Raw genomic sequence first — 27,162 nt, 5'->3', positions numbered from 1 at the left:
AGAAAATTAAAAAGAGCGCAAAGGACGAGGACAAAGAAACACAGTAGACGGGACGCGCGCTCACTACCAACTAGTTTATTTCGAAAACCCTTCCCACATATAAATGTCAATACATCAGGGGCGCGCCTGCGCACAGAAGACCTAAAAAAAGGCAAGCCACATGCGCGCTACCGATTACGGCACAAAAGGCGGAACTCACTCTCCCGCAAATACACCGAAGTCTGGCTGACACAATCTGTGCCCCTTTTTTTAATATGGTAGGCTCGAGAGGCCTGAAGTGATTCCATATATCCACAAGGTGACACATAACCTTAAGAAAGTGGCGAACAGGCACAATGTACCCGTTGTTCTTTCAGCGCCGCGAAAGCTGGCAAAGTTGTGCGCGCGCATCCCTGGGGATGCCAGAAAAAGGGACTGCCTGTGGTAAAAAGCACGCACTGCGTTATGTGGATTGCGCAGTGGCTGCAGTATATGAGTTGCCACTGGACTGCGGCAAGTCCTACATAGGACAAACCGGCCGATGTGTCAATGACCGGGCCCGCGAACATGAGCTGTCCCTCACAAAGGATTCCGGTGCGAATCTTCCGGCGCACTGCCCAGAATGTAAATGCGTACCTCTGTTTAATCAGTTGAAGATACTGGGCCGCAGCAGGGATACGGTGGCACGTGAACTTTTGGAGGCATACCATATTAAAAAAAGGGGCAAAGATTGTGTCAGCCAGACATCGGTGTATTTGCGGGAGAGTGAGTTCCGCCTTTTGTGCCGTAATCGGTAGCGCGCATGTGGCTTGCCTTTTTTAGGTCTTCTGTGCGCAGGCGCGCCCCTGATGTATTGACATTTATATGTGGGAAGGGTTTTCGAAATAAACTAGTTGGTAGTGAGCGCGCGTCCCGTCTACTGTGTTTCTTTGTCCTCGTCCTTTGCGCTCTTTTTAATTTTCTTGAAATCCATTCTGCAAGTTAAACTTCCAAGTTTCACAACCACAAGTTGCTCGGCATTCCGAGAAAACTCTGTGCAGTCATGATATCATAACTTGCTCGAACGGGGAGAACTGCCAGTTCCGGTCAGTCACTGCCAGGTTCTTCTTCTTCTCCATTTGGTAATGGTTCTTCCACGACCTTCTCTACTGCCAAATGCGGCACAGCATAGCAGTTGTCTCGCCACTAGGACATTGGCCAGTCCAATTTACTGTTCACCGCGACACTACGTATCACGCGTTTATTCACAGCCATTTGTTTACTCTATATCATCCTCAAGTAGCACCTATTGTAATCATCTCTGGCCGCATCAAGAATTCCGACAACAAGCTCTAAGAATTATTACTTTTGCCGCCCGTCTATCTTCTTCTAAACCTCTGTTCGTTAACCTCGAGGTTTTACCCCTCTGTTGTGTTCACCAGCTGAAACTTGGCACCTTTTTCTTCAAAGCATTGCGTTGTGTACTCTAAATATATCTATTTGATGACCTAGCACTGCTCTACCGCAAACTGCACTCGGTTATTCCCTCGTAGCAACTTCCTACTTTCCCAAAGTAACAACCAACAACAGTAATACAACTATTCAGTTCTCGTGCTTGCACTGGTGGGACACTTGAACCTTCAGAAATAGACTGAAACATTTCTTACTGTTGTCATTGCACTAATGTGAAGTGTCAGTATGTAAATTTCGTTCTACTGTCCCAGCTGAATTTGGAACGCTTGTATGTTCAAGTTTTCTATTTCGTTTACTTATGCTTTTGTCTTCATCTTGCGACTACAACTTTTTTTCTGTATTTCTATACGAGGTTCATGATTCGGTTTTCGGGCCTTTGAACCTTCTTGTGCATATATTATGTACCCATCTCATGCTCCTTGATATAAAGGTTGTTTTGAGTTAAAAAACAAAAACTCTGACCACAACCCACCTGCGGGAGCAAAGGAGGATGGGGTCTCCGATGACTGCGACAAGAGACTGGGCCCGTGCCAGTGCAGTGCTGAGAGCCTCGGTGTCTGACAAGAAGGAGAAGTCTATGGGGGGGACGACTATCCCCTCCGGGGACCACTCTGCCGCCGCGCGCTCCAACGCGAGGCGGGTGGCTTGTGTGCGCACCGTGCTCAGAATCACCGCGCGGAATACCTTGCCTGCGCAGGCGGATTATTCGCAAACGTCGAAAAGCGGGAAGGGAAACTTCACACAAATGTATACCAGATGAAAATCTGTCATCGCAATCACGTGCCGTCACCAGCGCTGCTACAGAAGCTTGATTGGTCATTTGGGCAGGTTACAAGCCGGCCAATACAGTATATACACCCGTGGCCGCTGCCTTGTCACACAAGAACAACCACAGTGCGACAACACTCGTTAGCCGATTTTTTTAATATACCAAATTTCCGACGCTCGAACGTAGGGAGCAAAAGAGTCTTAGAGAAAAAAAAGACTCTTTTGCCCGAGCAAAAGAGTCTTACCAAAGAACTCTCCTCATGCAGAACTACCGTATTTGCACGATTTTAATGCGCTTCTAATTGTAATGCGCAGGTATGTTCTCTCAAAAAAGTTAAAAAAAAACGATGTAAAAATTAGCTCAAAAATTACGTCAAGTATGCCCGTGGAGGAATGCGCGTGCCGACATTTACTTGCTGATGTTGACGGATTGTTTTAGATCCGATCGATTTCGATTTCGTTTGAGACTACGGCGATGCCGCTGCACGCTTGTTAGCGAATTTCGGGTTTGCGCCCGATTGTAACGTACCGCCAACATTGTTCTGTTACAACCACAAAGCAGCACTGCGTTTAACACAGAACACCCAAACCTGAACACAGGCATGACCCTCACCTTGAACAGTGGCGCCACATTCCACTCGAACACGGGAGAGATTGCAGTCCCTTAGTTGAGTCCGAATGTACTGCGCCTACAACACAAAAAAGAAGTCAGTGAGAAACGTGCCTGGTTTCAATTAGGTGAAAAGAAAAAATATATGGTGTTACTCCGCTGTGTGAGCGTGGGTTGCCACCAAAGCTTCTTATAGACATAGAGGGGACACCATATTTAGGCGAACAGTAGAGAAAATTTACTTCTTTTGAGTGTTGACAGCGGTTATGCCTAAGATAGACCCACGCACACCTATTTTTACCCAACTGATCTTCAAAGCAATGCTGACTGATAAGTAATATGCAAAAAATGCGTATATAAAGTGATGAGATCTACAGCCGTATATACCGAGCTCCAAGACGATCGCCAAGTAGTGCGATATATAAAAAAATTCGAAATATAAAATACACCTATTTTAACCCTATTTCAAAACTCCGCCAGTCACAGAGAACTTTCCAATATTGTGACCAGCGGGTGCGTACTGATTTATTGCTCAAAACACGGAAAATACGAAACAGAGCGCAATGGCCAACTCACTTTATTTAACATAAAAAAAGTCCGTTAACTTTGCTTGGTCCTTCTTATGCGTCATGGAGTTCACCAAACTGTCTTTGAGCTTACTACTGCCATCCAAATCAGGAAGTCCGGCGCCGCTCACTGCGCTTGGCCAGAGCGGTGACACGCTGAATGCTCTTGCAAGCACAGCTGCGGTAGGCGGCTGGGAGCGTCGTCAGAGCCACTAGCCGAGTGCGCTTCTTTAGCATTGGCGATCTCCGCCACAATCCCCCCATAGTTGCGATCCGCCAAAAAGCATGCACGTCGTAGTTGGCAGTAACGAACTCACGTACTTTTGCGCGCATGGGAATGCTGACAGCTTTCAAAATTCACTGTCTATGTGTTCAACACCGACGTTTTCTGCATCCCAACACGGCTCTTCTGGAGCCACAACGAAGCCGCCTTGCGGAACACTCTGCAGGAACATGCATACAAAACGCTCCAGAACGGCCGGACTGCGACGCCTTCGCCTCACGTTGATTTCGCTCCGCAGAATCGCGCTCAAAAGAGCAGCGAGGAATTTCGAATTTAGAATGCTCCTGCAAACGACGACTTATCTTTATTGGTGTACACTAGTCGAATGATGTCCGCCCTCGTCGGTAAATCAAAATTCTTACGTATTTTTTTCGCAACTACGCTTCAAGACACGGCGCCGCGTGCAAAACAAGCACGCGCCATGCCACACGTTCCTCTCCGCGGCAGAAGAGCGGCATGTAATTTCGTGCCCCCATCGGAGGGCAGAAAAAACATCCAGGCAGCCGCCACTGGGTAGCAACGTGTCGACTCGGTTTCTCTTGCCCCTTTTTTCGCTCGTACTCCAGCGACGCCGCCTTCCCGTCAACAAAACGCGGCCGTGCGCTAGAAGATGTCTTCTTCATCGGCTCATATGATCAGGGGAACTGCACTTGCAGAGCCACTTGCGGCGTGGAGTTCTATCTACAGAATGTGCTAGAGAACGGAAGTTCCATACATGCGTACAAAAGCGCAAAACGTTTGCATGAGGTTTGCAAGGGGATTTTGAGGATGTTTGATATATGCAATTATTCGATATACCCGAGTTTGACTGTAGTAGCGCAACGTCCAAATTATGACTTAAACGGCGTGCAACACTAGTAGTGACTGTGTTCTAATAGCACAAACACTTGCGCGTAGAGTCTTACTCAGACGATCCTCCCCACGCGGCTGCCGTCTAGACGGCGCCGGCGTGGAAGGCAGGCAAGAGACAAACCCCGTGGACGCCAGCCTCCAAGAAAATTTCTTCCCAAAACCACCCTAGCTCTCCCGTCTTCTACTTCGTCGACGGTTCCCGCGTTGCTCGAGCGGCTGGAGTCGTTCGACTCCCGGCGCTACCGGTTGATAACGGCGGGTCGAGGCTGGAAGGGAAAGCCGGGTCACTCTGCCGCCGCACGCCGTGACGTCACCGCTTGGAGTGCCCGGCCGGCCGCCGTTATGCTAGGGTATGAGGTTTTTGGGGTTCCCGAAACTGTCTGACGTGGGGTGTCGACACCCTATCAGCCGCTTGCTGCCGCCTCACAGCGCCGCATCAGAAGTCCCCTCACCGCAGCCTCCTCCCGCCGAAGCGATCCCTCAAGCTCCCCGCTTCTAAACGCGCCGGTGCCGCCATCTCATGAGGAACAAGCGAAGTTCTCTATTGTTGCCATCCTATTGCGAAAGCCACCGCAAGCCGCGTCATCGTCGAAGAGCCGCGCGGGTCTGAGAGCAATGCCGTGTAGCGAGTCGGGATCACGGCTCTCCGCAATTTTCACACACTATAATGTTGGTTTCTTAACGTTTCACGCTATACAATGCCTCACGCTGCAAGAATACAAGGAGCTTCAGGAGCTTTCGTTCACAGACACACAAAATACATGTATCCTGAGCAATACAGCTTCACTTAACAAGTTCGTGTTAGGCTTTCAAAGCTTCCTGGTTGTCATTACGCGAAAACAAAAGACACTACCAGATCTGTTACCATGCTACGATTCGACACCATTCTCAGTTAGCTCCAACATTTGGAAGAATTCTCTCCGCGGAGAAACGAAAACGGCGTACCGTAAAGCACTTATCCACTCGACACCGCCGAAACTACCACGTGAAGACGAGCAGAAAAGCGCAATTTAGTGCCAGGGCCATGCCGAGAAGCCCCGAGCTCCTCGGGAGCCCGAACGCGCCCTGAATCGGGTGTGTTATGCCCGAGAAGATGTGCTGACGCCAGACGCAACGCGAGTGTTTATTTTAGGGTTTTCCATCTCTCTCACGTGTAAGTGCCTTCGCGGAGTGAGTCGCCCCACGCCTCTGCACCACGTCAGACATTTTCTCTCCCTGCTCCTCTGGCCTTATCCCCTGTAACCTCAGTTCTCTCAATAATTAAATGCTTTAAATCCTCAAAACCTAACTTCTCCTGTTCGATCTTTATTTAAGCCACGACCGAGCTAACACCACATATACTCTACTGTATCTCTTGTTACTTTTTTTCATGGTTTCGTTCTTGGTTACAATGTGTTTATCGTAATTTGCAAGAGCCTTGTGCAGTTCTTCTACTTCCAGGTTATTACAATGTCAGTTTTGTGCAATTGTTTCTTTTTCTTTTGGAAAATTGTGTGTTGGGTGGCTTTTTCTTCATTCCCCCACCGCCCTCAAGTAATCCCCCTTGAGCCCTTGTAGGACTTAAAGAAATAAATTTACCCTCCCTTTTAAAGACAAGTTGAGAGAATTGCGCAAGGTAAAAAAACTGCGTCCAACCTTCGCAGCACATGCGTCCAATCAACGCCAAGCCTTTGAAGACACACATTTCAAACCAAGAACAAATCAATGCGACAATTTTTTGCGCACTATATAGGTAAAGGCATCCATGGACGATCTAAATGCATACCAACACGTTGTTTATGAGATAAAGGTATACCGTTGTGCCTGTTGACCTATACCTGTATTCTCGTACGCAGAAACATATTTTTTTCAAAACTTTCAAGTAACCGTTTTGACAAAATGAAATTCCCCGGTTTCACACACGCGCCATGTGTCCAGAGATCTAATCAGAGCCTTTTGGTAGACAAACCGGTCAATGGGGAAATAAATTCGTTTTTTGACAGGACACCATCGGTCCCTCTAAAAACCTTTCGCTTTAATAAAGAAGCAAATGACTCGGGTCCATCCCAACGTAGCGCCCTTTACATGCCTCTACGTGGAGCAAGCAACATTCACCTGGTCGTAGTACGGTGTCACAACGGCAATGGTCGCTAGGTCGCACGGACCCCAGGACTCGGGCCAACTCTCCGCCAGCTGCTTCACGAATTCACATACGTGGCCAGCCTGAAACGTTATACCAGGAAGTTGAACAAAGCATTTTAAAAATGTAGAGCTGGTATGCTAGGCTACATAGCAAATATTGACAACCCACAAGCACCTTAACTCAAGAACGGCAATATCCATGTGCCGTTTGCAAGTTACCAGGAAGAAAAAATGCAAGTTTGGACTGCTTGCTCCGATTGCAACGTTACCAATTTTAACACGAACATCAGAGAAATGATCGACCTATTACTCCTAACTTATTGAACAAGGGACAATCTGCAGTTCCTTTCCGCCGATTTCTCTACGACGTGAGAAAATGTGGTCTGTTTTTGGTGGCCACCGACCAAAGGCACTGCCAAAATTATGAATAGGCTATTCTAGTAGGGCCTCCAGTGCAGTTTTATTTGGTCACTTGTGTTGCTGACGGTCAGTTAAAGGGACACTGAAGTGATTTGTAAACATTGCGAGATTACTAGCGCAAATTGTAGTCCGGAGACCATAGGCCATGTTTCGACCACTCTGAGCGCGTTTACGCGAATTTATTTAGTAGAAAAAGCAATTCGAAAATGGTGTCCTCCTCTCTGCACCCTCGACCGTTTTTTGTGGCGCTTTCGTATGACGTCAGGAGGAGACGAGCTGGCAATTGGCTGCGCTACTGCACGGTTCGCCGACCTTCCGATCGAGTCAGTCGCCACAGCGTTTAGACCGCCGGCCGCCGACGGGTCGTCGCGATTCGCTCGCTCAATTGAAACTAAGCCACAACACGTTCGTGAATGGAAGAATGTGCCTTTCTTTACTTTGTTAGTTTGTACACTGTATCAAGCTCCGAGTCCGGGTCGCTCCACACAAGCGCTACACAAGTGCACATGGGACGCTTCGCTGACTTTACGCTAGTAAGAAAATCTAAGGCCACTTGAAGGCGGGAGAAGAGTCAACGAAGTCAATATTGGTACTAAGGAAACAAAATCAACTGAAACTTTTACCGTTCAGCGCAAAACTAGGGAGCAGGAAGCACTTTTTTGCGCTGGGTGAACAAGCACAGCGGTTAGCAGCACGACCGCACATCTGCGAACGCTTTTACATCAAAGAAATGCAACGACTAGACGTTAGATATTGTGGAAGTTTGGGAAAGGCTTACTGCACGGGCGCTATAGAACGAATAGTCGCCTAAAGTACTTGAAATGATAAAGCTAAATAAAAGGGTAAACTGGTTTTACATTTTATACCTTATATATCCAAATTCGGCAGCCCTGGCTTGTGGCCAAGTGGTCTGAGGCGCTAGGTTAATGTTTTGCAAGTCGCAAGTTCCAATCCACGAGTGTACATCGTTTTTTGCAAGTTGATTTTGTCGTTTTCGGCCGATGTTTTCTAAATTGGGTTCACCATTTTCGGGCGAAACGTTCACTGCTCCACCAGCGAGTTCGCAGAACGCGCGCAGACTGCCACTGATGAGCTAGCGAGTTCTCGTTAGCGTGCTGTTGCCACAAGCACCGACTGCTTGCGGGCAGTAGGCACAGGCCTGAATCAGCACACCCTTGGCCTGGTGCGAACAGGCTTTTTACGATATAGGCATGAGTGAGGCAAGCTCCAAATATGGGGGAAAAGCGCAAGGCATTTGAGCGTCTGCGGTGACGCGGAGGGCATTCATCCACTGCGGAGGCCTCGGCTAGTGATTTCTACGATTCGGAGCCATCCTGGGAGGCTTGTCTCAGGCATTTTACAGCCGACAACATGGCAGAAGCGCGGCACGGTGATTACTGAGATATCGAGACTGTCCATCCAACGATGCCGTCGGATGTCAAGCATGTTGTTTCACAGAACCGAAACCGAAACGTGTTTGAATGCTAACCTTGGACATCATCCAATCACGGTGCCCTCTCCTCCCGACGTGAAAGCCTTTAGTTGGTGCGACCGCCACAGACCGCGCATGGTAGTTTTTCTTCTTTCCCGCTTTATAAAATAACTAACGACTTGTTAACCGGATAAACGATGAAAGGTGTGGTAATTTGGGCCAGTCTACGCAGTGAAAGCAAAACCGGGAGCTTGACGAATTCACTTCAGTGTCCCTTTAACATGCTGATAACTATGTTTGCAGTGCTAGCACATACTACGTCCCCCTGCTAATAACACATAATTGTAGTGAAAACTTGAAATTTGTTCAATATTTCCTGCTTTTCCTTTTCCAGTTCAAAGAGTCTTCTGTTGCTGGAATAGAGCTGAGTGAGTTACCAAAGGCTGATTCTTTAAACCTGAAGAAAGACGTATTTGGTCTTCATTGCATGAAGTTGAAGAGCGCAGGGACGGGACTAAGAACAGAGGCGACAAACACGGGCGCTTAGTCCCGTCCCTGCGCTGTTCAACTTCATGCAGTCAACCTACTAGCCCAGGTAAAAGCCCTCCTATTGTCGTCACTGCCCCTTTAAGATGTTTTTCCACGCCTAGTCACAGAACGCATCGGTTACAGAATACATGAGTACCAGCCAAACGGTGGAACTACAGGACTAGAATGGCTTTCAGCAACTCATGCCATGTCACTTTAAACACTCAGAAGCTTTCTTTTGTGCTCAACAAAGGCGTCTTCTAAGCTCCAGTTTTGAGTTATGACAGACCGTCTTATATTGCACAAAACAAACGCAGTACGATCTCGGTAAATTAAAATCACGTAGGCCTAGTTTCTGTTTAAACCTTAAAACTGTCCTAGAGTTTCGTATTCACACAATTTGGAAATTATTTTTGCACATTCGGCGTCAGATTTGCAACCGTCGGAGGATGAATGAAACAGTGTCAGCTGGCCGGCATTTCGCCACCTCAGATACCAAAGACAGCTTAGTGGGCTGAAATGAAAGACCGGGTAAGTTAGTACATTTTAAAAAGAGCAGACATTACGAAAACAACAAAATAGAGAAAGAGCGATGACAGCTTTGTGTGCATTCTCACTATTTCTTTTATTTTGAATTTTTTGTGGCACTGTTTTTATTGGGATAGTTGGTAATGCATTGTGAAGCGGGATTCACCGCATTCAGATAAGGACACACGAAGAAAGGAACATGCCACAGCTCCCTGGTCAGTCTTGTTTCTCGGTATGTCTTTGTCTAAATGCGGTGTAACTTCTACTTTTCCAGTTTCTTACGAAATTAACGGTATATCAAGCATACATCAAAATGTACTTGGGCAGTACCAAGTTAAATACCAAACTCTCCGGGTACCAAGATACGCGGGTAGCATGAAGTAGTTATACACATGGTACCCGACGAGTTTTGTTTCCAAGTGTGCGCGGGTATTACCAAGCGTATCGCCAGTCCCCACCTCTTTCCGGTTGCAGAAGGATGTGCTGGTACCATCCTGGTCCTGGTCTTCTCCCTTAACGGCGACGAAGCTGAGCGGGTAGAACCGAGGGTGGGGCTGCGGGGCAGCAGATTGGGACAAAAGTGCCGCACTAAGCCGTCCCCCGTAGAAGGCGCCCGACATGAATTGCACCAGGGCCTCGTGTGACCGGAAATTTTCTGTCAGGGTGATCCGGCACGGATGTTCAAGAGTAGGAAGATGAGGCTGAGAGAGGATGCCGCTTATGCGCTCCAGAAGAGATGCGTGCAGAGGTCGGTCACGTTCAAACGATGAGAACAACTCCGGGCTGAACTGGGAACGACATCGGAATACCGAAAAGGTTGTTAACGAAATGTCCTGCGTAACGCGGAGTTCAACAAGCCCCCAACACAGTGTTCGATACTTTGTACGCAGTACTGTACACTTGCGCAAACAAAAAGAAGAAAAGGCTCAACTCTAGCCCTTGAAAACCTAATTATCATGAGCGAAAGCAAAAACTATCAACACGAACTTTCGGGAAGGTTTCCCTTCGCTTAATATTCCGCAGCCTTCAGTACAACTACAGTCGCCTCCCGTCAAGACGAGCTCAGTTAAGACGAAAAACATTTTTGCTCTCTTGTAACACCTCCAATGCAGAAAACCTCCGCTTAGGGCGAATTTCTGATAATACCATCGAATATTTACTGTCCCTTCGAGTTAGTCATAACGACAGTCTTTTGTATATCTACTCGATGATTGGACTGATGCTTCGGCTTGCGCTGAAGGACACTCACACACAACCCAGACAGCGTGCCATCAGTGGCGAGACGGAGGAAGCAAGTGCTGGCGAAGCTGATGGAAAGGAAGTGTTTTAATGGGCAGGCATTGTGTTTCTCGAGTCTTCGTTTCCGTTAACTCAGTCAGCACAGTGTTTTAACATATCCGTCGTTAATGTCTAACGTAGTCACGTCGTTCGCTTGCACTGAAATGCGCGCACAGACAGCCCCGTCGCCGCTGAGCTATGAGGCCTAGGCCTCGTCGTCTGTGAAATGGAAGCACAGAGGAGGTTCGACATTAACGACTGATATATTAGAACACTGTGCTGACTGAGTTTGCGGAAACAAACTCGTTCATCGTTTTCGTTAGGTTGAGGTACGTAGCTACCGTTATATTTACAGTTTGGTTTCCACCGTAACTGCCACACTTTTCACTTACCGTAACTACGAAATGGGAAATTGCGTTAAGCCCATGGCTGTTTCGCATAATACTCATGGTTCCCCTACGGGAAGATGGTGTAATTTTATTAGATGCGACGGGGCTATGTCCCTCCCTTGTCGTTGTTGCGCCGTCCACACCCCCACTGCGCATGCTCGGCTTGCTGAACGCCCGGTTGTGGCTTACCCTTTAATGGCTCCTGGAGCCACAGTGTTGCCGCTGTCTTCCTGGGCCGGCACGAGATGAGCACGCTTCCCCTTAAAGGGACACTGAAGTGATATGTAAACATTGCGGGATTACTTGCGCAAATTGTAGTCCGGAGTCCCTAGGCCATGTTTCGACCACCGTGGGCGCGTTTACGCGATTTTATTTAGTAGAAAAATTAATTCGAAAATGCTGCCCTCCTCTCTTTACGCTCGCCAATTTTCTGCGGCGTTTTCGTGTGACGTCGCGAGGAGCCAAGCTCGCAATTGGCTGCGCTACTGCACGCCTCCCCGGCCTTCAGACAGAGTCAGTCGGCCCAGCGTTTCGTCCGCCGGCCGCCGACGGGTCGTCGCAATTCGTTCGCTCAGTTGAAACGAAGCCAGGACACGTTTGTGAATGACCCACCGCGGTGGCTCAGTGGCTAAGGCGTTGCGCTGCTGAGCACGTGGTCGCGGGTTCGATTCCCGGCCGCGGCGGCCGCTTTTCTGATGGAGGCGAAAAGCAAAAACGCCCGTCTGTACGAGATTTCGGCGCACGTTAAAGATCCCCAGGTGGTCAAAATTAACCCGGAGCTCTCCACTACGGCGCGCCTCATCGCCTGCTTTGCGTCGGCGCGTTAAACCCTACAATAAATCAAAAATAAATCACGTTTGTGAATGGAAGAATCTGCTTTTCTTTACTTGGTTAGTTTGTACACTGTATCTAGCTCCAAGTCAAGGTCGCTTCACACAAGCGCAGCACATGCGACGCTTCGCTGACTGGTACGCCAGTAGGAAAATATAAGGCCTCTTGAAGGCGGGAGAAGAGTCAGCGAAGTCAATATAGGTACTAAGGAAATAAAATCAACTGATATTTTTACCGTACAGCGTAAAACTAGGGTTCGGGAAGCACTTTTTTTGCGCTGGGCGAACAAGCACAGCGGTCAGCAGCACGACTACGCATCTGCGAACGCTTTTCCGTCTATGAAATGCAATTGCTAGACGTGAGCTATTGTGGAAACTCGGGCGACGCTTACTGCACGAGCGCAATACAACAAACAGTCACCTAAGCTGCTTGAAATGCCAAAACTAAATAAAAGTGTAAACTGGTTGTACAATATATACCCTATATTACCAAAGGCAGCAGAGCAATCCACCTTCTTTCATCGGTTCGTCAAGGGTGCCCGTTATCACCACTCCTGTTTTGCTTATATCTGGAACCATTATGCACGCGCATAATAGAGGACATTAATGTTAGAGGGTTCACGCTATCGTACTTCGAAGTGAACATTTTAGCATATGCCGATGATGTCGCTTTATTTTGTACTGACAAGGCCAGCGTGGAGAATGCTCTTGCCATTACACAAGAATTTTGCGAGGTTTCAGGTGCGGCCCTGAATTTCGAGAAAAGCTGCGGATTTTGGTTGGGAGAATGGGGAACCACACCTGATTGTTTTGCCGGAATCAAATGGAATGGAGACCTAACTTATTTAGGAGTACCCCTCTCGCAGTTTCGCAATACTGACTCGCATTGGTCCGAGCAGGCGGTGAAGCTACAGCCCCAAGTGAATGACTTGCGGGGACGGCAGCTGTCCATCTTTTCTTGTGCTCGGGCGTGTAACACGTTTCTTGTGACCCGATTTCTTTATGTCCTACAGGTGTTACATTGCTCACGACTCAGGATACAGGTTTTTCACCGGATTTTTGCAACCTTCATTTGGTGTTCGCGTAGTGAGCCAATGCGTCGCGATAACCTTTTTCTTCCGGTTGTGCGAGGGGGACTTGGGCTTGTTCATCTGTTTCTTTGGCAGCTTCTTTCTCGTTTATTCTACTTTCGAGATGTTCAACATCCTTTTTCGAAAGCTGTACTGCAAATACGTCTTGCACAATTTCTCCCTGATATTGTGGTGTCTTCGCTGTCTGTGGACGCAGCCCGAAGCCCGCGAGGTTTCCTCAAAGAAGTGGTTGACACGTTCCGCTTCTTACAGGCTCGGGTTAGCCTTGAGTACATATTTACTGCTTCGCGCGAGTCTATTTCTGATGCCCTGGTTTCTGGGCTTTTTCCCACACCTTTATATCGTGTTCTGTACCTACAATGTCCGTACCAGGATGTCCTCAATAGAGTGTGTAAAATGTGTGTTCCGCCAGGTGTTAAAACATTTTTCTTTAAATTACACACTGGCACGCTCCCTGTTAAAACTTGGATGAAAGATCGGGGTCTGTTTATAGCGTGGTCGACAGACTGTCGGCTCTGTACTCGACCAGAGACAATTGATCACTGCTTTGTAGACTGCAGAGATGCTGTCTTTTTGTGGGACATTTTACAGCGAACGCTCAAAAAAGACATGGATATTACGCCTTTCTCTATCCGATTTTTGCCATTCGACTATCCTGGTGAGCCGCCTTATGACATGTTCGTGTTGATTGGTTTGTACAGTCTGTGGCGATACCGCTTATGTGATAGGCATGCTGAGCCACCAAGGTCAACTAAGTCCTATTTCCGAGAAACTGTGGCATTTGTACATAGTGTGTATAGTTCGCTTGACCAACCAACTGACTGGTTCCCTCTTTTGAACGCTTGTGTGTGTTTGCCTGAATTTTGATGTATATGTGCTTCTCATAACTTCAGTGTACTCTTTTGTTTGCTTGTATTCCTCGTACTGCAACGTCTGAGCGTATTCTCCCATGAAATAAAGAAAAAAAAAAGCCCCGTGGCCTAGTTGTCTGGGGCGCTAGGTATGTCACCGCAAGTATTTTGCAAGTCGCGAGTTCGAATCCCCATGGGTACGTGCTTTGTTTTTTTTGTAAGTTAACTTTTTTGTTTTCCGCCGATGTTTTCTATATTGAGTTCACCTTTTTTCGGGCCGCAACGTTCATGGCTCCACGAACTAGTTCACAAAACGCGCGCAGGCTGGCACTGGCGCGCTAGCGAGTTCTCGTTGGCGTGCTGTTGCCATAAGCACCGACTCTTGCAGGCAGTGGGCACAGGCCAGAATGAAAAGACCCTTGGCCTGGTGCGAACACGCTTTTTACGATACAGGCATGAGGGAGGCAAGCTCCAAATATGGGGGAAAAGCGCATGACATTTGGGCGTCTCCGGGTACGCGGAGGGCGTTCATGCAGTGCGTAGGTCTCGGCTAGTGAATGCTACAATTCCAAGCCGTCCTGGGAGGCTGATCTTTATGCATTTTTACAGCTGACAACATGGCAGAAGCGCGGTACGATGATTACGGAGTTATTGAGAATGCCCATCCAACAACGCCACCGGTTGTGTTTTACAGAACCGAAACCGAAACCGAAACTTGTTTGGTTGCTCACCTTGGGCATCGTCCAATCACGGTGCCCGCTCCTCCCAACGTCACAGCTTTAGTTGGTGCGGCCGCCGCAAACCGCGCATGGTAGTCTTTCTTCTTTCGCGCTTTGTAAAATAATTACCGATTTGTCAACCGGATAAACGATGAAAAGTGTGCTAATTTGAGCCAGTCTACGCAGTGCAAGCAAAAACGGGAGCTTGACAAATTCACTTCAGTGTCCCTTTAAAGGGCTCCTGGAGCGGCAGTGTTGCCGGTGTCTTCCTGGGCCGGCAGATGGATGGACGACGGACGACGGAGCCGAGAGCAAGAGATGCTTTGCATCTAAAATGTTTAGGTTTTTGGCAAGGCCATTGTGACAAGGCTCTGGATGTCTTCGAGTGTGTCAGCTGGCAGACGACGGCAGCGAAGTACCTAAGAGTGCCTTTAGAAAATTATACCGATAGTGACCATAACTGGCGCAGGCAGGCCGTCGAACGGCAGGAAAAGGCCGAAAAATGGAAAGGCACTGGTCTTTCAATGTGTGCGAGAGCCTCAGTGTGCAATGTGTTTTTATGAGTAAACTATGGTATGTTCTACAGATATTGCACTGTTCGCGGAAGAACATACAGGCACTCAACCGTGTTTTTGTGTATTTGGGAGTCGACATTAGAACAAATGAGTCGTACGAACCTGTTTCGGCGCGTGCGCCTCGGAGGCCTTTTGCTCTCGCATTTGTTTTTGTAGCAGGTCGTCAATCGTTTTTTGTTTCTGCGTGACGTACAGGAACGTTTCATGCGCACTGCGTGTCAGATGAAATTACCTAGGTCACTGCCTAATTTCATTGTTTTGACAGCGTGTTTTTTCTTTGGCGCATCCAGAGGATATTTCCGTGAAGTGGTTCTGGCAGTTAAGTTTTTACTAGCCTGCTTCATCTTCAATACTTGTCCAGTATGACGTGTACCAGGACCTTGCAGATATTGTATTATCTGTGGCATTGTATAGATCAATGTACCACGCAGGGCGAGGCCAAGATGTGCTTAAGCATGTCAAAGGAATGGCGGTACCGCCATGGATGAATACATTTTTTTTTAACTTCACGCTGGCGTGCTAGCCGTAAAGACGTAGCAGAAAGAGAAGGATTTGTACCTTCCATGGGGCATTCAGTGTTACCCGTGCAAGTAACTCGCGTAGATCGAACATGTGGTTTTAGAATTTTGGGATGGGGTCTCTTTCTGGGACGTCCTTCAGCGCACACAAAGATTTCCTTCTAGGTGCTCGCAGAATCCGGTTCTTGCCCATCGACAGTGATGATGGTGTACCGCACGATCTCGTTATGGTTCTGGCCCCGCACGGCATTTGGAAGTCGCGTATAGCAATACGCCATCGGTGATATTGATGTCAAGTGCTCTGAGTAGTGTTTTTCTGGGTCCATTCGGTAGATTATTTAAGTATGGAGGGCTGAGCCTGAGCCTCCAGATTGGTTGCCTGCGATGGAAGCACTAGCAAGCATGAAGCAATTCTGCCGGCTTTGTGCTACCCAAGTGTCGGCTAGCAGTTTGTGGGTGTTTGTATTGTCAAACCCTCCTGAAAGGTTCCGTATATACAGGAATATGGAATACGGAGTACTTTCCTAGAATAAAACAAAGCCGCCACAAAACACGGAATATTTTTGAGAAACACACGTGAATAAAATAGGGCATATTTATCCAAAAATTTGACACCCGTTTCATGTCTGTAAGTTTGCTAGAACTGCCAAATCATTGTCCGTATGAATTCCGTATATACGGAGCGTACAGAAAACATACGGAGCGTCATTTTTCTTATTATTGAAGATAAAAACACGAAACCTGTGCCGAACGTTTTTATTGCGCGAACTAATGTTATTCACGTTTTTTATACTAACATCCACTGCGGTGTGCTTGGGGGCGGCAAAATCCGTATGAACTCCGTATTCCTATAATTCAGTGTATACGGAACGCTTCAGCTGGGAAGTAAGGTTATAAAAAATGTAATTGTATGTGTAGAGTGTCCGTCTTGATCCCAAGGACGGTGGTTCGAGACTGGTTCTTGCCTCGGTTGTTTGTTTTTTTATGATTAAATTGAATTGTAATATTTATGCCGTAGGTTAGTATTTGGGTCTCTTTGTGTGCGTTAAAGGGACACTAAAGTGAATATTTTAAGCTCCCGTTTTTGCTTTCACTGCGTATACTGGCTCAAATTGACACAGTTTTCATCGTTTATCCGGTTGATAAGTCGGTAATTAATTTATAAAACGCGAAAGAAAACAACTACTATCCGCGGTCTCCGGCGCCCGCACCAACTAAAGGGTGTGACAACGGGAGGAGGTGCGCTGTGATTGGACTATGTCCAAGATTAGCATTCAAATAAGTTTCGGTTTCCGTTCTATAAAACAACATGCTTGACATCCGACGGATTCGTCGGATGGGTATTTTCGATATCTCAGTAATCGTCGTGCGGCGCTTCTGCCATGTTGTCGGTTGTAAAATGCCTAAGATAGCCTCCCAGGACGGCTTGGAATCGTAGCAATCACTAGCCGAGGCCTACGCAGTGGATGAACGCCCTCCGCGTCCCCGAAGACGATGAAATGACATGCACTTTCCCCCATATTTCGAGCTTGCCTCACTCATGCCTGTGTCGTAAAAAGCGTGTTCGCACCAGGCCAAGGGTCTGTTGATTTTGGCCTGTGCTCACTGTCCGCAAGCAGTCTGTGCTTATGGCAACAGCACGCCAACGAGAACTCGCTAGCGAGTCAGCGTCAGTCTGCGCGCGTTCTGTTAACTAGTTCGTGGAGCAGTGAACGTTACGGTCTAAAAATGGTGAACTGAGTACCCGAAAACATCGGCCGAAAGCGAAAAAGTCAACTTACAAAAACAAAATGTACGGGATTTGAACTTGTGACTTGCAAAATAGCATGCCTAGCCCTCCAGATTACTCGGCCACGGGCCAGCGCTGCCAGTGTTGAAAATATAAGGTATATAATGTATAACTAGGTTACACTTATTTACTTTGAGCTTTTCAAACAGCTTAGGTGACTATTTGTTGTATAGCGCTTGTGCAGTAAGCGTCCCCCAAATTTCCACAATATCTCATGTCTAGCAATTGCATTTCTTAGACGGAAAAGCTTTCGCAGATGTGTGGTCATGCTGCTGACCGATGTGCTTGTTCACCCAACGCAAAAAAGTGCTTCCTGCTCCCTAGCTTTACGCTCTACGGTAAATGTTTCAGTTGATTTTATTTCCTCAGTACCTATATTGACTTCGCTGGCCCTTCTCCTGCCTTAAAGGGGCCTTAGATTTTATACTAGCGTACCGGTCAGCGAAGCGTCGCATGTACGCTGGTGCAGCGCTTGTGTGGAGCGACCTCGACTTGGAGCTAGATACCGTGTACAAACTAACAAAGTAAAGAAAGGCGCATTCTTCCATCCACAAACGTGTCATGGCTTGGTTTCATCTGAGTGAACGAATTGCGACGACTCGTCGGCGGCCGGCCGACTAAACGCTGGGTCGACTGGCTCTGTCGGAAGGTCGGCGAGCCATGCAGTAGCGCAGTCAAGCCAGTCAAGACAAGTCATCTCCTCCTCACATCACACGAAAACGCCACAGAAAATGGGCAAGAATGCAGAGAGAAGGACAGCATTTCCGAAATGATTTTTCTACTATATAAATTCGCGTAAACGTACCCACAGTAGTAGAAACATGGCCTATAGACTCCGGACTACAATTGGCGCTAGTAATCCCGCAATGCTTACAAATCACTTCAGTGTCTCTTTAAGTCATATTACGTTTACGTTACGTTATTTAGCTTTCGTTATCTAGCTTTCGTTATCTAGAGCGATTTAGTGCAAGACGCGGCAGTTTTGTTACAGCACGCCGGTGGACGTCAATATAAAGGAGTGCTTATAATACAGTCGGACGGCACTCTAGACACGGCCTTTTCAGTACATCTTGGTTTTGGGTTTGATCATGATGATGGATAGTTTTTAATGGCGCAAGGCTAACTGTGGCAAAAAGGGCCACAGAAGAAGTTTGGTGTGTCGAAGGTTGTAACAAAATTGGCATCTTTATTGGAACAAACCCCTCTCTACAAGCTTGCGTCTTGTCTTCAAACCAAACTTTCATCTTGTCTTCATAGCCTGTTTAACAGTACCCTTTTATTCACCGACATTAACATACCGTTTTTCAAGGCAAGAAGCCACTTGGTCCCCGCATATGCATCCGGAATGAATGGAAAGTATTTTGCTTCTGTTAGATCACTGGCCCAACACGGCTACATTACAAGCTCTCGCGACTATGAACCTTTTGTGATGTGCTCTTTTACCCATGGAATGAAAAACAATTTGGCAGCGGTTTGATATAGGCTGAGTTCGAAATTCCAGGGTTCATCTCTCTAATCCATGCCCCTCCAATTCTATTCGAGCTGAAATATCAGCAGTCGCACACATCTCACCTGGGACTGCAAGACGGTGTGCAATCACTTAAGTGTTAGTTTTTGAGGACGCCACTAATACCACACGGTGTTTTCCCTTTCAGGCACTACGCACTGACAAAGCCTCTCAGACGCCCGCTCAAGAGTCACATAACAGAGCATTGGTTGGGCTAGCTACACAACGATGGCGCATGTTAGAGTTGCCCCAACAAGCTCCTCCTAAGTGTGGCAGATGAAAGCACACTTGACGGAGGTCATCCTACTCAAACTTCGACATCCCTATGTGTAGTGCAAGCTGAGTTACAAGAAGAACCAGCCGCCATCTATGGCCTAAGTAACGGAGGAGCACACTGAAATGGTTACCTGCTTGCGGTCACCAGCAAGCACGATGCGAGTGGTCTCGTCAGCCATGGCTAGCGGCAGTATGCACTCTGCTTCCATGGCCTGCGCCGCCTCGTCAATGAAGATGTGCGTGAAGAAGCCTGCAGGAAGAAGGAACGAAAAAAAGACGTTGGAACGAATCCCTAACATCTACTGGAACACACCCTACTGGTAGTCTGGTGGCCTCGAAAGAAAAGAACGTTGCAGGAAAAAACATTGCTCCTCTAGACAGGAAGCACAAAATTTGAAGGCCAGATGATTACGGCCAGTGAACAAGAGGCTGTCACAGAAAAGCATTTACTCTATTCATTTATTAATTGATTTGTACTGCAATCTTGGTACAGCATTTTAGCAGGGTGGGAAAAATACCTTAAAGGTGCACTGACACGAAAATTTTATGTTACACTTTTATTGCTTTTATCGATGCCTAATGGTCTGGCGAACCTGAAACAGCACTTCAAATACTTCAGCGCGCGACATTTAATTCCATTGAACGGCCTGAAAATCGTTTGTTTCCGATTCCCGCGCTTTCATCCCGAACGGCGCCTATGACAGAATCCCGGCCTGGCCTCACCGCTTTGTGCGGACGCCACCGGCGCCCGCTTGAGAGGGTGTTGCGCCCGCTCGCCGCTCGTGGGGCCGCGCGCGTGAAGTGACGTCACGAGTTTTTTACGAGCGCTGTCGCGTCACTTCTTTTGGCTTCACGGGGTGATGTCACGCTGATGTGCATTTGCTCAGTGCCGCTCCGCGCGCTGCTCCGTCGGCGCGATAAATGAGATTCAATTGAACTATGTTCTTCGCGTCGCAGGCCGCTCAGATTTCAGCCAGGGTATTCTGTTGAGTGAACGAAGCGAACTGTACAATAATATTAACGCCGAAAATTGGTGTCAGTGCTCCTTAAAGAAGTCACTTTTGCCGGCAAAACAGATGCCTAGACATAAATATACCGAAGAATGAAAAGGATGCATCACGTATACAGATGCGATTTGAAAGCAGGTACGGATGTTTAGGTTGCAGCCTCGTTATAGGGGCTGTTTCATTCGACAACGGTCCTTGTCAAATAGAACTACCCGAGCAGCTGTTGCTGGACTGAGCGGTGTGACTGAAAGCATGTGGCAGTGTCTTGCATAGTAAGCTGGTGAAAGTTCCAAGTTCTCTACGCTGTCTCTCACAGTCAGCCACTGAAGGCAATGTTTCAACAAAGTTGCCCACAACACCTAAAAACAGCGTGCCTGAATCCAAGCTACAATATGTTTTTTTTTTATTTAGGCAATATTGAATCACTCGCCCACCTGTTGCCATGAATGTGGCAGGCAAGAATAAGAAAGGCCAAGTATTTCGCTTTCAGCAGACGTCCACAGCTGCACTTAAGCTTGTATGTTGGCTACCACAACACAACCACCTCAAAGCGCCAATACAATTACTTGAGACTGGATAAATTAACGTTTTGTAGGGATTAGTGCAAAGAATTTACCAGGACTTTCAAGAGAAAGTTGAAATAAGCGGGAAAGCTAAAAGTGCATACAACCTTCGCTGAAAGTGCGCCCAGTCGATTGTCGTACCTTCAAAAAACCATGTCGCAAACGAAGAACGGACCCATGCCAGGATTCCTCGCGCACTACGTAAACGCATCTACGAAATGTACAGGTGCAGTCAGAAGTAATTGGAGCACGGGAGCTGTGACCAAACCAAACTGCACAGGGGCGCCATGTAGCTGCACCGGCGGTAAACTAAACGAGCAGAACACGCATGCGTGCCTGCCTACGCCGATAGCCCCTCTATAATTCTTAACGCCCTTCTTTTAACGCCGCTTCGAGCGTTGTTCGCAACCATAGAGTTTCTTACAATATACACTAGAGAGGAATCTGGCGCTTGCGCCTATGCGGACCACATCAAGACCATCTGTGTCGTCATGGACCGCCATTAGATCATGCGCTCGCCTTAGTTTCATCATTAGCTTGGATTGAAACATTTTATTGACCACAAATTTAAACAAAGTGCCACAAAAAACGCGAAGAATAATGTGCAATCATGTAGGTGGAAAATAAAAGAGGCTGTATTAAAACTAAGAAAAAAGGATAAAAAGGGTATTTTTGCCGGTACGGTTGTGCCTGCTATTCTGTAGGACAAGGTGGTAGTTACGAACAATGTTAATATTTGGGGAGGAAACTAGTTAGACTCTTATTTTATTAATTTTACCATTATTTCAATTAATAAGTTGTTTGAAGAGTTTGCAAAGTTTTTTGAGCATACATGAAAACGCCGCCCTTCGTGGTGAACCGGCGCACCGAGCGTCAGCTGCAGTTTAACAAGGAAAAAGAAAACGTGGCGTTAAACAGCCCTGGACGATGACAAAATAGGATAGAGACAGGCGCCCGTATTTGTCGTCTTAGTCGAAGTACGTTTTGTTTCTTTTTTTTCGTCAGCTACAAATTTCGCGGCGGCATATTACCCCCTCAGTCATACGTCCTTCTACTGCGGAATGACCAATGTCAGGGGCGATCACGCACTGCCTTTTGTTTCACCGAACACGGCGACCAGAGAACAGAGAGGATTTCGGCTTCCTCGTAGCTCGTAGACGTGTTAATGCACAGGGAAGAAAGCAAATCCCAAATACCGCTTAACAATCCAATTGCCATGCCAAGCCCAAGCCAAAAGAGGGGATCTTCCCATAAGCCCCCACGACGACATGGATTACCAGGCGCAGCTTCCTCTGTAGTATACCTACCAAGAGACTCTATGGGTCGCAACATACTGGTATCGGTGATGGCGCTGATAGCTTACCCACCTAAAAATGTTAGCAAAGAAAAAAGTGTCACCTCAGATCCCTGCGATGCGACGCTTCTCCAGCAGCTCGAGTGCGCTGAAAGTGTGTGAGCGACGCTGCCAGATAGCGCTACTATCAGCGCCATCGCTGATACGAGAATGCTGCTAATAAGGCTCGAAGCCGCGTTAAAACAAGTGGGTTGAGAAGTATAAATGGGCAATCATCATCGGCAAGCACGCATGCGTGTTCTGCTTGTTTCGTTTACCGCCAGTGTAGCTACGTGGCGCTCTTATGCGGTTCGGCCACAGCCCCCGCACTCCAATTACTTCTGACGGCACCTGCACTCCCATACGTGGTTTATGCGATGATAAAGGTATACTATTGTACTCCTAACTCATGACCGATGCGTGTATTTCCTTATCTATAAACGTTCCATTTCTGCAGTTGTCAAGTACAGTGGAACCCCGCTGGTACGTCCCCTGTAATTACGACGACCAGCTTCTTACGACGCATTACCGCTGTACCGGCAAACTCCCCATACAAACAATGCATTGAAAACCCCGATGATATGACGCTCTGGAGCACTCGGTCCGCTTCATACGACGGACCCTGGCGCGGATAAACCGGCGTTTTTCATATCTTTTACCCCGCTTCGCCGCCTCGTCCCGACCTTTATTCTTAACCCCGTTTGACGATTCTTGATGTGCAAAGGTCCGCATGCACGTGACACCACTTGCTGAACAGACGCAAGCAAGCAGGCGGGTACTCGTGAGTGGAAGTTAACATTACACGGCCCCACGCGGCAGCTGTACGCCATTGCGCCAACCGCGAGAAGCCGTATTTCAAGCTTCAGGTGTCTGGTGGACCGCGACTTTGAAGCTCCCATCGAGCCGCCGACGAATGGACTACGACGAAACCCAACGGCCATGACTGGACACCCGCTTTCTTCGCCCGCTCGATCCAAGTTTCTTCCTTTCACGACGCTCTGCTCCCCCACTCTCTGCTGTCTGCTTATCAGTGTCTTTCAAAGCGGCGTTGTCACTCCGCTTCTTTCTTTGCTAGGGAGCCTACATTCACATGCGCCCGCCACAAGGGTGGAGACACGTGTATGTTGGCACCGCCATTTTGGGTCACTAGCTGGCCGCCGCAGCAAGGCCCTGTAGAAAGACCGCGCTATAATTTTCGCCACAACAAGGTTTCTTCGCTAAGTTTGAAGCATCTTATGTATTTCGCATTGCTGGGTCTTGTGAGAAACGAAAACTCCTATGTGTTGAGCACTTTGACCGAATAGGAACAGCACGGGACCATTCCATTCGAAGGGTGTCCCACCCTCTACGGGAATGCCGTTTTTTTATCTCCGCCTTGTGCTATCGTTCGTTTCGCTTGGTTCTGGCAGTTTCGCACTCGCTTTTGTCCTCTAGATTTTATCGACCACGTTGGCTTTATCTAGCGCGGGTAGGGCGCCGGGCTGGAGGGCTTTAAATAGCGCCGGATAGCACGTGAGTCGCGTAGCGCGCAGCGCTTGGCTGGCGGGTTAGCTCGGCCGCCGCGGATGGGAGTGGGGCACAACGTAAACGTTTCTTATTTTTAAACTTGGGACTTCAAATAAAGGTTCACAAATCGCGCGCGACCGCGCCCAATTTAGCAGTTTAAATAAGTTCTTAGCCCACCTGTCGCGTCTAACCGTCTACTAGGCCAACATTCACCCGCACCCCGGTCGTAGGACACCCCGGTCATACGACGCTTCCTCGCGATCTTTTGAAAGTCGTATTATTGGGGTTCCACTTAACTGTTTTGACACAATGGAAGCCCGGTTTCACGCACGGGCGTGTGTCTAGAGATCTTATCCGAACTTTTCGGTCGCCTCTGCGGGGAAATGCAGTAGATTTTGGTGGAGATATAATCCGTCCCACTAAAAGAGCTTTGCGTTTCAAATGGGCTGGGACGGTGAAGACAACGACGGTGAGGACGAGACAAGACAAACAAATCAATCCCGATAATAGATAAATGCACTTGCACCAATTTACACCTTGTCTGAGCAAACGAGCAAGGCAAAGAGCAATTTCAATCTAGAAGTACACTCGAGATGCGCGATCCTTGCTTGGAACACCAGTATACTAGCTGGACAGCAGCAACTGAAAGAATGATTTTGTTTTCACCCTTCTTCATCAATAGATAAATGAAGATGAACAAGCTTTAGCATTGAATATTTGACTGGGCAGTGGCTGGTAGAGGTCCTTTGCGAAACACGTTTTTTCTCACCTTTTGATAGCACAGCCTCCCCTCAACCCCTATCCCCACCTCTCCCAAGCTGTAAACAAATGATGAAAATATTGAGGGAAACATGAACCATAAATATGGCGGCGGTTTCTTCACGACGTCACAAAATCTTATCTGTGCGATCGGCGGCCGCTCACCTATGTCCCCGCAAAGAAATCCCTAAGGGGGGTTGCAGCAGTGTCGCCGATTACACTTGATTGCGCCACTTCAATGATAAGATGTGGTAACAGCGGTGACATCCCCATCTGCATTCTGCGCCGCTATCACCATCATGAGCGAACGCCACCATATTCATAAGAGGTGCTTGACCAGCAGTGCCACGCCACCTCACAGAAGAGATCGAACACGACTGCACACTTGGACGGTCGCTTGTCATTGGCGCTCCCCACAAGTTGCTGGACCCACTAATGGGAAATAAATGTAGGTAGGAAGCCACACCCCCTCTACCCAGTCCACGGCTGCTTCGTACGAAGTTAATGCCCCGATATCAGTATTCCCCGCATTGCGACACTGCAGACCACGTTCAGTGCAAAATTTGAAAGTTGAAACTGTATTCATATTCCTTTTTTTCATTCTGAAAACGCCTTTCAGAACCATAATTGAGTCAATTACCTTGCCAAAGGCTAGTTTTTCTAGATTAAACAAAGCTGTATTTTCGGTACACAGCGCCTACTCGCTGTACTTCCTGACACCAAACTTACGACACAAAAAACACTGATGTGGCAGATTCTGCAAACCCATTCTTTGCCACATCGCACACAACTACAGCCACCCGCACTTCTTCCCCTGCGCAAAATGTCCAAGATGCTAGAAGCTTGACACGCTTTACACTGTGTGCGAGTGCCCCGCACACCCTTGCCTTTGTCCCGTCCCCCCTTCAACTCACTGGGACCATGCAGGCCTAGGGTATACCTATTGCCTTATGGACCAAGGAATCCTGCCCTAATGGGTGCTACAGGTCGCTTCGGCCATCTGAGCTGAAGCCACCCCCCCCCCTCAAGAAGAGCCCGTTGTCTCAAAAATTAAGTGTTTCTCTCTCTCTCTTTCTCTCTCTTTCTCTCTCTCTCTCTCTATCTCTCTCGCTCTCACTGTACTTCCTTTTAAAACTACTCAGCACTAACAATCGGCCCACGTTGCTCCTTCTGACCCATTGCCGCTCCGTGATCACCGCTGACAAGGGCCCTCTCTGCGACAATCACACCAACATCACTTCCATTGATTATGATTGAAGGGATAAACGCGCCGACGCTACACACGCGAAGAGGCGAGCCCTAATGGAGGGCTCCGGATTAATTTTGACCGCCTGCGGACCTTTAACGTGCGGCGAAATCTGAAACACAGGGGCGTTTTTGCTTTTCGCCTCCATCAGAAAAGCGGTCTCTGCTGCCGGGATACATCACTTCCATCTTTGGGGATGGAAGTGATGTATCGTATGTATCGTGATGTATCGTGATGTATCGTATGTATCATGAAGTATGTTGCGATATGCAAACCTTAATTCATTAAGAAGATTAACCCAGTAGCAAACACCCACTGTGGCGTTACCTGGCCTCGTGGTGCCTTTATGTTTATTGAAATACAAATTTCGTGAAATTCTGAAATTCAGGGATTTTTCAAGGGTCAGCCAATACTTGCAAAGCCATGAAAAGAAGCCTTTCTAATTCCAGGGTTTCGAAGGTTTTCCAAGGTCCTGCATGAACCCTGGATATCCCTCCTTCAATCCCCATCACCGTGTCCACGTGGCTCCCCTGCGAGCTTAGTCACGTATCACACCCCAAAAGTCACCCCTACAGACCTTGGTTGAGCCCGCTGGCAATGAGCATCTCGGAGGCAACAAGGGTGGTGACCACCACCCGGTACTCCTCCAGTTCTTGGCTGGTTGGCTGCCGGAACCAGGGGCCCTCCTTGGACTGCTGGTCCTGGGGAACCTGGACGCAGATGTGCACCGGTAATTTATTGTTGCGGCGGGATAGTTGTACCGGTCTACCAGTGATACGCATGGTCATAGCTCTTTATTTGTTCCAGAGGGAAATCTGTCACAATCGTGTGCCGCTGTCGGTGCCACCATGGTAACTTTGCATTGATCCTCTCCTACTTGGCTCCGCTAGCCACGTGGTTGCTAATCACTCTTAAAGGCAAAGTATTCAAAATGAAAGTAACATTTTATCTTGTTCTGCATGAAGCTTCCAAATACGTTTTAACAAATGAATCACGCGGGCTTAATGTGGTGATAATTGAAGAACTTTGAAAAATCTGACAATGATATTCTTCACTTTTTGCAGCTACACGCAACTTTCCGGACTGTCCATGAGCCATGCCAAGGACCGGAACTTTCTTACCTTTTACATAACAGAATGGCTGCTGAAGTGCGGCTCACCTAGCCACCATAGCCAGAGTTCCCTCTCGTATATACTATGTTAGTATCTAACTATAATTACTGTTGGTTTTATTAGGCGCATTACTAGGCCAGCTCCAGAAAAATGGCAGTCCTGCCTTGCAAAGCATCGGGTTTTCGCACTAGGGGCAGCTACAAAGCAACAGCTCTTCCAAGTACCTAGGCTGACATTTTTGCTCCCATGACATCCAGGCAGACCTTTGGATGTG

General features: G+C 47.8%; 1 protein-coding gene across 1 annotated transcript in view; it reads right to left on the bottom strand.

Annotated features, from left to right (window-relative positions):
* Positions 1-1,019: 1,019 nt before the first annotated feature.
* Positions 1,020-27,162, bottom strand: part of LOC144139976 (putative helicase with zinc finger domain) — a 70,473-nt gene continuing 44,330 nt past the window's right edge. The window contains exons 11-17 of the mRNA XM_077672194.1: positions 26,354-26,486; positions 19,494-19,612; positions 9,998-10,327; positions 6,605-6,712; positions 2,813-2,888; positions 1,894-2,120; positions 1,020-1,124 (exon numbers count right to left, since the gene is read on the bottom strand). Of these exons, the coding sequence (XP_077528320.1) occupies positions 1,020-1,124; positions 1,894-2,120; positions 2,813-2,888; positions 6,605-6,712; positions 9,998-10,327; positions 19,494-19,612; positions 26,354-26,486 (1,098 nt within the window). The remainder of the gene's footprint in view (positions 1,125-1,893; positions 2,121-2,812; positions 2,889-6,604; positions 6,713-9,997; positions 10,328-19,493; positions 19,613-26,353; positions 26,487-27,162) is intronic.

Source organism: Haemaphysalis longicornis, unplaced genomic scaffold (assembly GCF_048455015.1).
Source record: "Haemaphysalis longicornis isolate Haplotype H1 unplaced genomic scaffold, Haemaphysalis longicornis Haplotype H1 scaffold_5, whole genome shotgun sequence".
NCBI lineage: Eukaryota > Metazoa > Arthropoda > Arachnida > Ixodida > Ixodidae > Haemaphysalis > Haemaphysalis longicornis.
This window is presented reverse-complemented; position numbering and strand designations above follow the sequence as displayed.